Below are 15,379 nucleotides of genomic sequence, written 5' to 3'. Positions count from 1 at the left end.
CCTGCATATAAATATAACTTGTTTTATATTGTCCATGAAGAATTCTCAAATGATGGACTATCTCATTTATGTTTGTAAATGAGTTTCTTCTAAGTACTAATCTCTTCAGGGATTGTACTAATGGATGTTTCCAAGACAACACTGTTTGCCTTGAGTGGGAGCCAGGTGATGGTAGAAAAATCTATGCAGATTTAGCTGCCAACTAGTTACTTTTGTTGATTTTGCTACATGGGTAAAAATAGTTGCTGAGTGACACAAAATTTATGCTATGTAGAGAGAGAGGTCTTGGTCAGGTCTTCTCTCTCAAACATCCTCTTTTTAGAAATAATTTTTACTGTCTTATCTCAGGTGATAATCCATATGACAGGTAAGGATTGTGCTTTAGTTGTATGAAAGAATGTAGCCTTCTTCAATATCTAAGCAGTACCCGTATGAATTAATGTCCCAGGATATTATTATAAATTTAATCTTTTACAGATTTTAGAATTGTTCGTTAAAACAAGTGTTTCCTAATGGAGTGTCAAATGTGTTGTTTTAGTTTTCCATGTACAGGTTCTTGTGTAAGATAGTTTCAGAGGGCAGCCATGTTAGGCTGCAGTAGAACAATTAGACCCAAGTCCAGTAGCACCTTAGAAACCAACAAGGGTATCAGCTTTCGAGAGTGAAAGCTCATATCTGATGAAGGAAGCTTTAATTCTTAAAAGCTTATACAATGAAAATCCTGTTTTGAGGTGCAGCAGGAATCGAATCTAGTTTTCTGTTTAAGAAATATAGCTTTATCTTTAATTGCTAATGGTATTTTTCTGCCTATTTTAATTGCGGGAGGTCCAACCTAAATGGTTCTTTGGCACCAACTATAATGTTAGCATTATTTTATCTGCTTGTGAATTGATACAAATGTAGCTACAAATTAAACTAAATAGTGCTTATTCTTGTGTGCTGTAAACATGTTCATTAATAGGATTTGAGGTGACTTTTTTATATAAGTAGAACCAAATCTTCACAGATGTCTAAGGGTATTTCTAGTTACTTTTTCCGTGTTCAGTAGAGGAATTCCTTTGACCACAGATACTGAGTTCAACAAATTTCAGCAAGATTAAATATGCCAATGAAACTGATTGGTAGTAGATTTAGTTCTGACAAAATGAAATGCATCTTCATATAATACATAGTTAACTTACAGAATTCTTGACTGCAAATTGCATTGATGGCTTAGGTGATTTTTTTAAAAATAGAGTCATGGAAGATAGGTATAGACAGGTGGTATATAGCTGTGATGGCTAAATGAAAGAGCTGTAAGTGGATGCAGTATGCCAACTCTATAATGTTTTCTTATATATTATGAAAAAATGATTGAAATTTAGTAACAGTTAATAAGGTTCTTTCAGCACCAATATTAATTATTCATACAGAATTAAAAGCAATATGTGGCTTTTATAATTATAAGAAGAAACCTGTTGGATCAGACTAAGAGTTCATCTAGTCCAGCATCTTGTTTCAGCATGCCTCTGGGAAGTTCACAAGGACAGTTGCAAGCAACAGGCCTTTTCAGTTTGTTTCTCCAGTAATGTATTAAAAGGCTTACTAACTAACCACTGAAGTTCCATTTCATATCCATTCTGTAGAAGTGACTAGTAGCCATTGATTTTCCATGAATTTGTCTAATCCATTTGAAAAAGCATTCTAAGCTAGTGGCCATCACTACATCTTCTGGCAGTGTATTCCACTTATAATATAAATGAAAGCTTATAAGTAAGCATTCGGTACTGAATAGAAACAGTAGCTGTTCTGTTGGAGATCATTTGTGTGCTTATGAGTAATTGTGATCATGTTTCATTTTTAGATTCAACAACTGGAGGTGCTGCTGCTTCAAATTATGCAAATTCCACTTGGGGTCCTGGAGCCTCCTCCAACAGCAACAATGCCAACCCAACTCATGTCTGGGACAAGGTGATTGTAGACGGGTCTGACATGGAAGAGTGGCCTTGTATTGCCAGCAAAGATACTGAGTCTTCTTCCGAAAACACCACAGACAACAACAGTGCCTCAAACCCTGGCTTGGAGAAGAGCACTCTGCCAGGAAGCACCACTAGCAACAAAGGAAAAGGAAACCAGTGCCAGTCTGTAAGCTCTGGTAACGAATGTAATCTTGGGGCCTGGAAATCTGACCCTAAGGCTAAATCTGTTCAATCTTCCAACCCTGCAGCAGACAGTAACAATGGTCTAGCAAGCTGGAGGAACTTGAGTGGGCAGGACAGAATTGGCCCCAGCTCTGGCTTCAGCAACTTTAACCCAAATAGCAACCCATCAGCTTGGCCAGCACTGATTCAAGAGGGAAATTCAAGGAAAGGGATTTCAGAATCTGATAATGGTAGTTCCAATGCACAGATTAGTACAGCAGGTCAGACTTCTAGGGAACAGCAGTCAAAGATGGAAAATGCGGGTGTTAACTTTGTCTCTGGCAGAGAGCAGGCTCAAATTCACAACACTGATGGACCAAAAAATGGAAACACTAACTCTTTGAACTTAAGTTCACCAAACCCAATGGAGAATAAGGGAATGTCCTTTGAAACGGGCTTTGGGAACGCCTCCAGGAGCACTGATGCCCCTTCACAAAGCACTGGAGAGAGAAAGACTGGGAGTGTTGGATCTTGGGGTACAGTAAGGGGGCCTTCTGGACTAGACAGTGTCTCTGGTCAAAGCAATTCTGGAAATCATGGGAACAATGGAAAAGATAGGGAGGACTCATGGAAGGGAGCTTCTGTTCAAAAATCGAATGGGTCAAGAAATGATTCTTGGGATAATGGCAACAGGTCTACGGGTGATGGGTCTTGGACCTTTGGCCCTCAACACTCTAGTGAAAGCAAATGGAGTGAAGGGAACAAAATGACATCAGGGGTGTCTCAGGGAGAATGGAAACAGCCGTCTGGGTCTGATGAACTGAAGATTGGAGAATGGAGTGGTCCAAACCAACCAAATTCTAGCACTGGAGCATGGGACAATCAAAAGGGCCACCCCCTTCCTGAAAACCAAGGCAATTCCCAGGCTCCCTGTTGGGGAAGATCTTCCAGCTCTACAGGAAGTGAAGTTGGAGGTCAAAGCACTGGAAGCAACCACAAAGCAGGAAGTAGTGACAGTCACAATTCTGGACGTAGATCATACAGGCCTACACATCCTGATTGCCAGGCTGTCTTGCAAACTTTGCTGAGCAGGACTGATTTGGACCCCCGAGTGCTTTCAAATACTGGCTGGGGTCAAACTCAAATCAAACAGGACACTGTTTGGGATATAGAAGAGATGCCAAGGCCTGAGGGAAAGGCTGATAAAGGAACTGAGGGGTGGGAGAATTCTGCCATACAGACAAAGAGCTCAGGGGGCTGGGGAGATGCACCCAGCCAAAGCAATCAAATCAAGTCTGGATGGGGGGAGCTCTCTACTCCAACAGAGTGGAAAGAGCCCAAAAACACTGGAGGATGGAATGATTACAAGAACAATTGTTCTAACTGGGGTGGAGGAAGACCCGATGAAAAGGTGACGGCAACTTGGAATGAGAATTCAAGCAAGGATCCAGGATGGAATGGGCGGCCACCTAATCAAGGGTGGTCTTCTGGGAAGAATGGCTGGGGAGAGGAAGTTGACCAAACAAAAAATAGTAATTGGGAAAGTTCAGGAAACAAGTCAATGTCGGGTTGGGGTGAAGCTAGTCAAAATGAGATTGGGACTTGGGGTAATGGTGCAAATGTAAATTGTTCTTCAAAAGGAGGGTGGGATAATAATAAAAGAGCTCCAGCATGGAATGATACTGGTAGGCAACCCAATTCCTGGAATAATCAGCAACAACAGCACCATCAGCAGCCAGAGTCACCTGGTTCCTGGGGCCCACCTCCACAGCCCCCAGGTAATGGGAGGCCACCAAATCCTAACTGGAATAGTGGGCCACAGCCAACTGCCTCAAAGGATGAGGAACCCAGTGGCTGGGAAGAACCATCCCCCCAATCAATTAGTCGGAAAATGGATATTGATGATGGCACTTCAGCGTGGGGTGACCCTAACAGTTACAACTACAAGAATGTGAACCTGTGGGACAAGAACTCACAAGGTGGACAACCTCCACGAGAACAGAACCTCCCTACTCCAAGGACTAGCAAATCGGCACCCTCAGGTATTGTTTTATTTTGATTTTCGTTGAGTACAAAGTGTGAACAGTTAAGTGTTAACTTGAATTCTAAATATAGTAAGGAGACACTTCCAAATCTAGAGCTGGTTTTGCATCATTTAAATTTATCATGAAAACAAGCATTTCTGTAGAGCCAAGTATTTTGTGCACTTGTGCTCTGATATGTGAGATTAAGAACTGAATAATTGCACTGCCTATAGTTGTAGTTTTCTTGTTGAAATGTTAACCATTTATGTTAAGCTGTATGTATGATTGATGTGGCAGCCAAATGAGTTAGGAGGCTCAAGTTTCTTTATAACTTCCTGTAGCATGAATTTTGTGGTAAAGCGTGATCTAGTGTCACTGTTGCTCCCACCTTCATCCAGATAACAAACCAGAGCTGGTATTCTCTAATAAGATGGCAGTAATAATAATAATTTTGTCAGTCTGTCCTTGTCAATATCTGACCAACTTTTCCCAGTAAATATAAAGTAACAAGTTAGATTATTGATAATGTGTTTTCCTGTAAATTTGTTTTTGGCTTTTCTCGGACATTTGAAGGGAAAAGTATGATTCTGTATATTTTACCTTTAGATTATTCTGACTAAATTTGGAGTGAACTGCTTGCATAACTTTACATAAAGAGTACTTCATAGGGAAACTGTGTTACATTGGACTTGTGTAAGGAAGCGGCTTCTCTTTCTTTGTCATTTCCTAAGGGGCAATTGGCATTAGAGAAGGGACGGAGTGCTTAACCCTTTTCCCTTTTAGCTACTTTGCCCTTGAAAAACCACCCCACTTGCTTTTACCCCACCAGTATTCCAGACCCATGTTTTCTTTGCATATTGCAGGTAACAGTATATTAATGACAGCAGCATAGCATGCTGTTTCACCCTTATAAAGCCATTTTTCTGATCTTGTTCAGCTATACCTAACAAGAAACATCCACCTAAATCTTTTCTTGTCCTTCAGTATTCTGAATTGCTAATTATTAACTGAAAACATGTATTGGGTGTGACACTATAATCAGTAGTATTTTGTCACAATGTTATTTGATAGTTGCTTTCTAGTACTAAGAATCAAGCAGTGCCAGAAGAAATGCTGAAGTGTGAAATATCAGAATAAGGTTAGCTGTATAGGAATAACGTAAGGATTCCCCCCCTCCCCAGTAATGCTATGCTGAGTGTTAGAAATAAATTTTACTACATAAATTGTGCATAATGAAAACTTTTTCTGTGTGAAGTCTGGAACAAAAGCACACCTCCTGCTCCAGATAATGGTACAGCTGCTTGGGGTGAACCGAATGAAACGAGTCCTGGATGGGGTGAAGTAGATGATGCAGGGGCTTCTACCAGTTGGGGAAATGGACCCTCCGCTGCACCAAATGCCATAAAACCTAGTGAGTACTTGTCAGGTTCTATTTCTGTAACAATCCCGTGTAGCTTTGGGTAAAATCTATATATTTTATGATTTCTCTCCTGGTGAAGTGTATGCAGCTTTTGTAAAATGCTGTACATTTTGACATGGGGGTATGCAGAGCAATAAACCATCCACAAAGTATGGATAAAGCTTACAGGTTCGAGTAAAACAGTAACAGTTCATAGGACTAGTGTTCTGAAGGCAGTATGGGAGCTTTTGGTTTGTACAGAAATCTTCCTTGCTGGGCTAGTTATTATTTTTTTCTAAGAGTAAAAACATTGTTTTCACTTGAAGGGAGGAGGACACATTGATGATTGGGTACTCACTTATGCACAGTCCTTGGAAGCAGGAAGTAGGTTCTTACGTCAGTCTGCAGTGGGAAGGGAATGCCCACCATCCTCAGTTCTGTTTCCCTGTCTCCTCCTGTGAGTGGGCAATGAAGGAGCTCCCTGTTTCTTCTTTGAGCTCTTAAGTTATTTCTTCCTTTTATGTGCCTTTACTTACTAGATCTGGCTACTCCTCTTCTCTGGCCTACAAAACACACATGCACACACAAACATCCTGTTTCTTTTCTACTGCTTTCACTTTCTATTTCTGTGAGCTCTCCAACTTAGACATGGGAAAAGTCTCAGCAGCCTCCTTACCTGTTCTTTTTCTGAATTTTTTATTATTTTCTCTAAAAAAAGAAGGTGGGATACAGAAGGGAAGAAGAGGTGGTAGAAATATAGATTCATCAGTTTTGTGAAATATTATGAGTTGTTTCGTACAACAAGTAAAATCAGATGCATGTATTACATATTTCAAATATAGAAGCAGACAATAAGACATCAATATTACAGAATTTTGGGATGGATTCTCTCTTTAAAGAACAAACAAGAACTTTCCTAAAGTTAGTGATAATCGATTAACAATAAAAGAAATTACACCTTTAACAATTGATAACAAACTTCTATACTAAAATTAAATCATTGTAAAAATCTTAACATTGTCTTAATTGTTTATCTAAATCTACATTTTATTCTTACTAATTATTTAATTACTAGCGGAATACAGAATAAAGTATTGAAACTGTAATCAATGTCTTCATCACCTTTAATATGATATTCAGGTAATTCCAGAACTTAAAAATTAGACACTGTGAAGCATCCTCCCTGGCAGCGAGGCAAAAGGGCTGTGCAAGCCCACTCCTTTCCCAGCTTTTCAGCAACTGAAAGAGCAGTCCACAAGGTCTGAAAGGGACAGTGGCAGCCATTTGAACTTTTGCAGGCAAGTTCAAATGCCAGGAGGTTCCATGAATGGCATGAGGACTCTGCCAGTGCTAATACCACTGGAAAATGGGCACATTCTAAGGTGGTGAGTAAGCAGCAAGTGGAATCTTTTTTGCTATTGGTGGGGTGTTGGACAGGACCTCACAGTCCTCAAAGAAGTAACTCCAGGCCTGGATGGAACAGTTTGTTAATGACCAATGGGATTGTAGACAGAGGGAGACATCCCTGAAGTAGCCAAGACAGACCCCTCTCCCTCCCTTCCACATGCCCTGGAAGCAACATTCTTCCCAGTGGCACGCTAGGTAACAGAGTCTGTTCTACCGAGTTAACCATGAAGGAGCCATTAGCCTTCACTAGAAGCACCATAACCTTGATCTTTCAGATCCTATGAGGAGTATTCTGTAACTTAATTAGCAGACTCTGGCAGTTACATAGATGTGGAGTAAGGGGAACTGTCTGATGAAGGAGAGCCCTTTTCCTCTGCTTAGTGCACCAAGTAGCATTTTTTCCCCTAGAGGAACTCCCATTGCTGCTTTGTAAAGCTCTAAAGATACTAAAGCCCTCAGCTCCCAAGGTAGAGCAGCCACAGGATGCATGGAGGAAGAACCAGGTGAAGGGGACATGGGGGTTCTGTCAGATTCCAGCGAGCTAGGCTCCATTTTTCCATTTCCAATGTGCTTTATCACAGAGATCAAAGGAGAATGGGCCCACACTGTCTAAGAGATTTCATGCTGGGCATTCTGAAAGTCTTCATTCCTTTCCTTACTAAGGTGGTTGTTGTTGGAAAGTGCCATCAAGTTGCAGCTGATTTATGGTGACCCTGTAAGGTTTCCAAGGCAAGAGACTTCAGAGGTGGTTTGTGTTTGCCTTTCTCTGTGTTGCGACCCTGGCTTTCTTTAGTGGTCTCCCATCCAAATTCAGGCCTAGATCATCCTAGACTAAAAACAAACAGCTACACACCTCAAAATCAAACCTATCTCTCCTGTAAATCTTCAGGACCAGAAAAACCCAACAAGCATCAGTAGAACAACTGACACCAGGAACCTTCCAGTAGGAGGGCAACTACAAAACTTTCCAAAAGCCTGAATACAGATCATATCAGATCAGTGGGCACTAATCATGGTTGTTCATGGATATTCCATTCGGTACTCTCTTTTCCCATGAGGCAGGTTCCTACCTTCCCAATTTCCAAGTCTCCAGGCAAGATGCAGTGAACATCAGATGCAGTCGATCACCTGACAGAAGATGGAGCCTTCAAGTCTTTGCCTCCACAAGGCAGATGCTCAAGCATCTACTCCAGTTTTTTCACAGTGCCAAAAAAGAACAGGGATTGGAGGGTCATTTTGAATTTGAAGTGTTTGAACAAGTTCATGCAGTACAGGAACTTCAAAATGGAGACTCTTAGGATCATCACTCTGCACCTATGGATTTGATGGAAGCATATCTCCTTGTCCTCATCCTTTCCTTCCATAGGAGCTTCTTGAGGTTCTCTTATGGGGATCAAGACTACCTATGCCCTTTGGTCAGGCTTCAGCTCCTCATATATTCACCAAGCTTATGATGGATCTGTTAGCAAGTCTCTACGTAAAGGGAATTCACATTCATCCCTACATGGATGATCTTCTGATATGATCCTGTTCAACTGAGGCCTCTCAAGACATCAGTCTGAACATTCACTCCTTAGAGGAGCATGGCTTCCTCATCAACCACTAGAAGAGTCACCTGATACCCTTGGCAGTCTTCAACTAGAGGCAGTCACAGATTCTACCCATGCTCTTCCTCCTACCTGAGAAGGGACAGAAGATTATGCAAGTCAGGCAGTTCCAGTTAGTACACTTGGCCAACCAAATGTTCTTAGCCCAGCTACAGGGCCTCATGATTTCTGCCATTGATGTGGTGCCATGGGCTCACAATTTCAATGAACACTTTTTCCTCACAAAAAAACAAATCACAATGAAATGACATCTCTGGATAGTTATAATCAGGACCTTCCATGGTGATCAAGAGAAATACGTCTTTTGGGGTACAAGCCTGCCCTAGTACCTACAAATATCAAGATCAACACCAGTGCAACCCTGACTGGATGAGGGCTCACTGCTTCATGGGACATGTCTAGGGAGCTAATCCCAGTCAGCGACTCTGTCCAGCATCAGCTTCCTGAAACTAAGAACCATTTGTTTGGTACTCAATTCTTAAGGAATCAGATTCACCAACTGAACATCAGGATGGAAAATGCAAAAGCAAAGGCCCACGTGAACCGCTGTGGGGTACTACATCCTTTAATGGAGACACCGTAATAGATTATTCACTAATTGTCCAATCAAAATTTGCTCCCTGGTACAAAGGTATAAAGAAAGATCACTTAAGAGCTACATACTTGGTAGATATTACTGTGTACACTAGCGCCGCGTGGCGGAGTGAGCTCCCATCTCTGGCCCCAGCTCCTGCCAGCCTAGCAGTTCGAAAGCAAGAAATTCCAAGTAGATAAATCGGTACCGCTTCGATGGGAAGGTAATAGCATTCTGTGCACCTCAGCGTTTAGTCATGCTGGCCACATGACCACGGAAATGTCTTTTGACAGCCCTGGCTCTTTGGCTTGGAAACAGAGGTGAGCACCGCCCCCTAGAGTCGGATTCGACTGGCTTTCAAGTGAGGGAAACCTTTACCTTCTCTTACTGAGCTACTGTTCATTTTTGATAAGGCGTGCTCTGTGATGAGCGACTTAGCTATGGAAGTCTCCACACTGAGGATTGTGGGCACTTCCTCCCCACTGGAGACAGAAGGAATAACCTGCTTCCCGCCCTCAGGGTCTGTGGGTGGGAGAGTACCCAATCATCACAGTGTCCTCTCCGCTTAACATGTAAAAGGAACCTCCACAGGAAGTTTGCTGTTTTATTCTGAACAAGAGACTACTGTTAAGCTCTTGCCTTCAATTTGTGGAAATTCAGTAATAGAGGAACTTTAGTAATCAAATATGTCTGTTGTCTAAGGCAAGTATGAAGCTTAGAAAAAATATTTTGTTTTTTATACCAATGACCAAAGCCATATCTTTTTTTAGTTATGTTAAATAATGTAATTTATTGAACTTTGTTAATCAAGATATGTCTTAAAACTTCAAAGTTATTACTCCAGATAGTTAAGAGTCCTATTGCAACTTTACTGATCTATAATGTGTGTAAGGCTGGATTTCCATCAACAAAGGTGACTCTTTTTAAAAAATAATAATCTTCTTGTTCTTATAACTGACTGCCCATTTGTTTCCATACACAATTCAGAGTGCTGGTTCTAATCTATGAAACCCTAAATCAGACATGTCAAACATAAGGCCCAGGGGCCAGCACTGGCCTGTCCAGGACTCTTTTCTGGCCTGTGAGCAAGTGGGGGGAAACCAGTCTGAATGTGGACCAGAAGAGCCTATATTAAGGTATTATACCCCCTGCTAAGGTCCTTCCATTTCCCAAATTCAGGCCTCCCAAGGATCTTCCCCCAAATCTCCAGGAATCACCAGACCCAGAGTTGGCAACCATAAGGGGTTAGGAGAACTGGTGTGGCCCCAAGCTCTGCACAGCCTTAGGACCTGCCTGCTGCCCTTGGCTGAGGCACCGGGCTGGGGCATGCTGCCTGCCACCGTTGCCTCCTCTTCCTCCAGCCAGAGCGCTTTGGGTTCCTGCCTGTGCCTCCTGGGCGGCTGAAAAGATGGCTGGTTCTTCATAAGCAGCAGGCAGAATCTCTGTGGTCCCACCTCCCTGAGCCCAGTGAGGCGGCTTCCTGCTTCCAGGTAGCCTGGGGAAGTGTCCACAGGCACCTGTGGAAAGCCACTGGCCAGCTCGCCAAACATGCCTGCTTATGTGAGCGTGTGAACGGAGTGACTGGCCAGGGTGGGCACATTGTGCACAGCACCCCGGGCAAGAGATAAAAGCCCAGCACTTATGTAAGGGGCACAATGCGTGCAGAACACTGAGGGTTGGGGAGAAGGAGGCCCACTGAGTTGAGTGAGCTGGAACCTGCTGACCCAAATGTGTGGCTCCTTTGCTCCCTCCCTCAGCAGTGCAGGGAGGATTAAATGAGGAGTGAAGCAGAAATGCATGCACGCTCCCTGGGCTCCCTGCATGCAACTACTGCCTTATGTAACAGTCTGAATGGAAGCGGTGGGGGGGGGGGAGGCAGGGGTAAGGACCAGGGATGGGACCAGATATTCAGAAAAGTGCACTGGGTTTGCACATGGCAGAGGCGGGTGCTGGATGTGCGTGTGTGCACTTGCCCAGGGGGAGTAATATTTTGGGTGGTCAGATAATGCCGTTGAGCTGACAGGAAATAAAAGTCTGCAAAAGGCCACTTTGGAGAGTGGCAGCCCTTGAAGTTTGCTTGTGGTGCTGGAAGGCATTGCAGTTCCGCTTGTGAGTCAAGCTTGTTGCTGAATTTGGGACCTTGACAAAGGGAGGTGTGGGATTGTGCACTGCAGCTGCCTCACCCGCCTCCCGTTCCCAAAGTGTGTTAACCGTAGCAGTTTCTTTAAGGCAGGGCTGGTTGGGTTCCCCGGTTAATGCCTCTTGGCCACCTGTCTTTGGCTGCTGTACCTGCAGCAACAGAATGCAGCACTTCATGCTCCAGCTCATCAAAAGCTTCTGACATGTTAGTCTTTAAAGAGCCACAAGAGTCTCTGGTTGTTGCACCTTGATAGTCAGGCAATAGCTCTCTGTTGTTGTGCAAAACGTCTTGTGCATCTTGAGCAAAGGGTGGTTAGTTAGGTGCTGAGGAAGGGTGCGGTTCATGGTCAGTGGTAAAATATGTCCAGTACATGGCTTTACATTTTATGGCACTCATGGCCCAGCCCGAGAAAGTGTTGTTTATGTCAGATCCGGTCCTCGTAACTAATGTGTTTGACACCTCTGCCCTAAATGGCTTGGGACTTCAGTACTTGAAGGGTCACTCCCTCCCATACTGTACAGATCCTTGTCAAAGGCCCTGCTATCTTTTCTCCCACTGGCAGAAATGATGTGGTTGGTGACCAGAGATGGGTTTTTCAGTGGTGACACCTTGCCTGTGGAATGCCTTTCACCTTCAGGCCAGCCTGGCACCGACGGCAGCACCAATTTGTTTTTACCCAGACTTTTAATTAGAAGTTGATATTTTAAAATTGTTTTACAGTCTGCTGTAGCCGGTTTTGTGATATTTTAAACTGTTCCATGTTTTATGCTGTACTTCAGTAGTGTCTGGGGTTGGGGTTTTTTTGATGCTGTGGTTTGTTAATGTTTAACTTTTTATCTGTTCCTATTTTTATAATGTTTTACTTTTAAGCTACCTTAAGCAGGTTTCCTGAAAAGGTGGCATAGATAAGTACTGCATAATTAAACAATCGAGTCACAGTGCAATCCTAAACAGATTTAAAGCCTTCTAAGTCCACTGACTTCAGTGGACTTGAAAGGATATAACCCTGCTTAGGATTTCACTACTAGTTACTTTTGTGGTACCATGGTTAGGAGAGGGGTAAAGAGACTGCAAAGCATGTTGCCGTTCTTGTTTTAGCAAACTGGATATTAATTTTGGAAAGCATGTTAAGTATAGAGTGAAAAAGGCTGACTTGGGTGATACCTAGTTCTTGAAGGGATATTATACTTCATTAGAATAAAGTCGCATTTCTCTTTGTGATGGAAGGCCTGGATGACATTCAACAATCTAGAATTATATATCTGGACATAGGCACTGAGGGTATTCGTACTAGTATTTATTAATGTGCAATGACAAGAGGTTGAGGCTTCAGTCTTATGCATATTTAACTGGGGTCGGGGGGGGGGGGACTTGCTTCCAAGCAGGCATCCATAGAATCAAGCACCACCTAAACCATTGGCCGTTGCCATATATTGTTGGTTGATCTGATTTTCTTTTGCTAATGCTTTGTTTTCTTTCAAAGGTAACAAACCATCTCAAGATGGCTGGGGGGAAAACGATGGGCCAGTATCTGGAACACGGCATTCCAGTTGGGAAGAGGAAGAAGAGGGAGGAGTCTGGAACACAGCAGGCTCTCAGGGAAGCAGTTCCTCCCATAATTCAACAAGCTGGGGACAAGGAGGAAAGAAACCACAAATCAAGGTGAGAAGTCTGAGGCTTAGATGACAGAATTTCAAGCAGATCAGTGATCATAAAATACCATCTCAAATACATGCAATAAAGAATCTTAAAGTATCCAGAGGCCAGGGCTCCCCCCAACTCCATCACCCCTTTTACTGTCCACCATATCACCTCCTGGGGTGGCTTGCCATGTTGTTCTGTACTCCCCAGTGCCAGAGAAGTGGGCAAGGTTGGCAGAATGTGATGTTTGCTGAAGACTTGCCCCATGTGGTATTTCCTCCCCTCAGCCTGACCATGCATAAGCAATGGGCCCGGATCCCACAAGGGAGTGATAGGCCCAACACCAAGGCCAGGTGGAAGAGCCTCGGCTCACAAGGTCAGAGGGCCTTAAAAGAGGGGAATGGGGGAGGCAGAACCAAAGAGGGGTGGTCTGGGATGTTTAAAAGCTTTGCGGCCCCCGGACAAGAGGATGCAATCAGGACTGCTCCTCTCCCATCAAGTGAAGTCCCAGAGAAGAAGAACAAGAGATTGGATTTATACCCTGCCCTTCACTACCCGGAGAAGTCTCAGAGCGGCTTACAAACTCATTTCCCTTCCCCTCCCCACAACAGACACCCTGTGAGGTGGGTGGGGCTGAGAGAGCTCTGACAGAAACTGCTCTTTTTCAACTACAGCTCCTGTCACAGCTTGTGGCTGACCCAAAGTCACATCAGCAGGTGCAAGTGGAGGAGTGGGAAATCAAACTTGGTTCTCCCAGATTAGAGTCTGCGCACTTAACTACTATACCAAACTGGCCGGGAGGCACAGGAACAGCCTGATGGGAACCAGAGGATCTTCGACGTGGTCTCTGTGCTTCACACCCATGGGATTCAGTGCGCACGCGCTGGATCGATCGGTGCTGTAGCAAGCTCTTTTAACAAATTTTCGCGCCCAGTCCCTTGGGCATGCGCAGGAACCCCACCGCGCATGCCCAGAGGGGTGGGCGCGGACATCCCACCAGTTCCTTTCTTACCGCCGCGTTGGAAAGACCTCTTTCTTCATCGGTCTGATCGGTTCGCTGTTCGCTTTCGCCTCTCAGCTCTTAAGAAGTATTTCCATACTTTATTTTTCTTTTTTAGTCGTTTGTTCTTCAAACACTTTTTTTAAAAACCCTTTATTTTCTTCTGAGGGAAATTTACCTCAGGCCTTCGGGCTCCCCCCCCCCCCCAACCATTCCCTCCACTTCACTTCTTTATGGAGGTGGGGATTTTTCAATAGATGCAAACGTTGTGGTAGCAAACTTGCTCCTCCCGACCGTCATACCCTCTGCATTTTTTGCCTTGGAGAGTCTCACAAGCCAGAGTCCTGTCGTCACTGCGCTCACTTCTGTAACCAAACGAGGAAGAACCGCGCTGCGCACCTTAAAGTGGTGCTGCTTGAATGGGCCCTTGCTCCTGCCTCAGCGATGGAGGAGAGACCTGCTACATGGACAGCTCCGGCATTGAGACCTGCCTCCGATGTCCACCGCCCGACACCGAAGCTCCTGACACCGAAGGCAAGATCGTCTGCCTCAGCGCCAGTCAAAAAGAAGGCTAAGGCAAGTACCGAGCTTAAGTCCGCAAAGAAGGGCACCTCCAAGTCCCTTAAGGCGGTGAAGAAGGGGAAGGAAGCCCCTATAGTGCCTCCCGCTCCAACGGAAGTATCGATATCGGAGGCCCAAGTCCCTCCACGGATACTGACAGTCCATGTATTGGACTCCCCTGTCCACCAAATGGAGCCTCCATACTCCGACATCAAAACGGTAGAGCTCCTAAGTAATCAGATGGATGCAGAGCATTCTCCGTCTCCTTCTCCGTCGTCGACATCGACGTTATCGGAAGCTCCCTACATCGATCCACGTCGGCACCGATATACCTCATGTGACACGCAGTGTCACCCTCCTCGTCTGCACACTCAATCTGTCGAAATCGACGACCGACATTACAGGGACAATGCCCGCAGACAAGCTAACACTTTGTCTTCCCGATGTCCACGGTCCAGAAGTCGCTCCCCCAGAGTCTTCCTACCCCCCCACCACCACCAATGTCGAGGGATCAAAGACAGTTGAGATACTTCTACGGGGCTTATCCACCATCCATGCCGTGGTTAACTCCAGCGGGCTACTCTGATTGGGATCGCTATTCGACCCACTCCGTTCATAGGTCAAGATCCCCCCACAAGTCGAGGCCTTCAGCATCTCTGTCACGTCCTCCTGTAGTCGATCCGTCCCACCATACTCTGGAACCAAATCATCATGCCAATCCTCCGGTCACTCCAAACCCTGTTGTTCCTGTCGTCCAAACGAAACCAGTACCTTCTCAACAGGACACTTCGGCTTCTGAGGCTCATACCTCTCCTGACCATACATCTCCCAACCAGGATGTCGCGGAGGACTTACCTGTATCTCCATCTGACAACCTTACCTCTTACACTGATCTGGTCAAAAGAA

At 44.5% G+C, this 15,379-nt stretch overlaps 1 protein-coding gene across 2 annotated transcripts in view; it reads left to right on the top strand.

Annotated features, from left to right (window-relative positions):
* TNRC6B (trinucleotide repeat containing 6B) overlaps positions 1 to 15,379 on the top strand; it is a 171,224-nt gene that overhangs the window by 110,735 nt on the left and 45,110 nt on the right. For both annotated transcript variants that reach the window (XM_015419237.1, XM_015419238.1), the window contains exons 8-10: positions 1,844 to 4,162; positions 5,400 to 5,555; positions 12,755 to 12,933. In XM_015419237.1, coding sequence (XP_015274723.1) covers positions 1,844 to 4,162; positions 5,400 to 5,555; positions 12,755 to 12,933 — 2,654 coding nt within the window. The remainder of the gene's footprint in view (positions 1 to 1,843; positions 4,163 to 5,399; positions 5,556 to 12,754; positions 12,934 to 15,379) is intronic.

This window comes from Gekko japonicus, unplaced genomic scaffold (assembly GCF_001447785.1).
Source record: "Gekko japonicus isolate JY-2015 unplaced genomic scaffold, Gekko_japonicus_V1.1 scaffold37, whole genome shotgun sequence".
NCBI lineage: Eukaryota > Metazoa > Chordata > Lepidosauria > Squamata > Gekkonidae > Gekko > Gekko japonicus.
The sequence above is the reverse complement of the archived record's forward strand: the minus strand, read 5'-3'. Positions and strand labels throughout refer to the sequence as shown.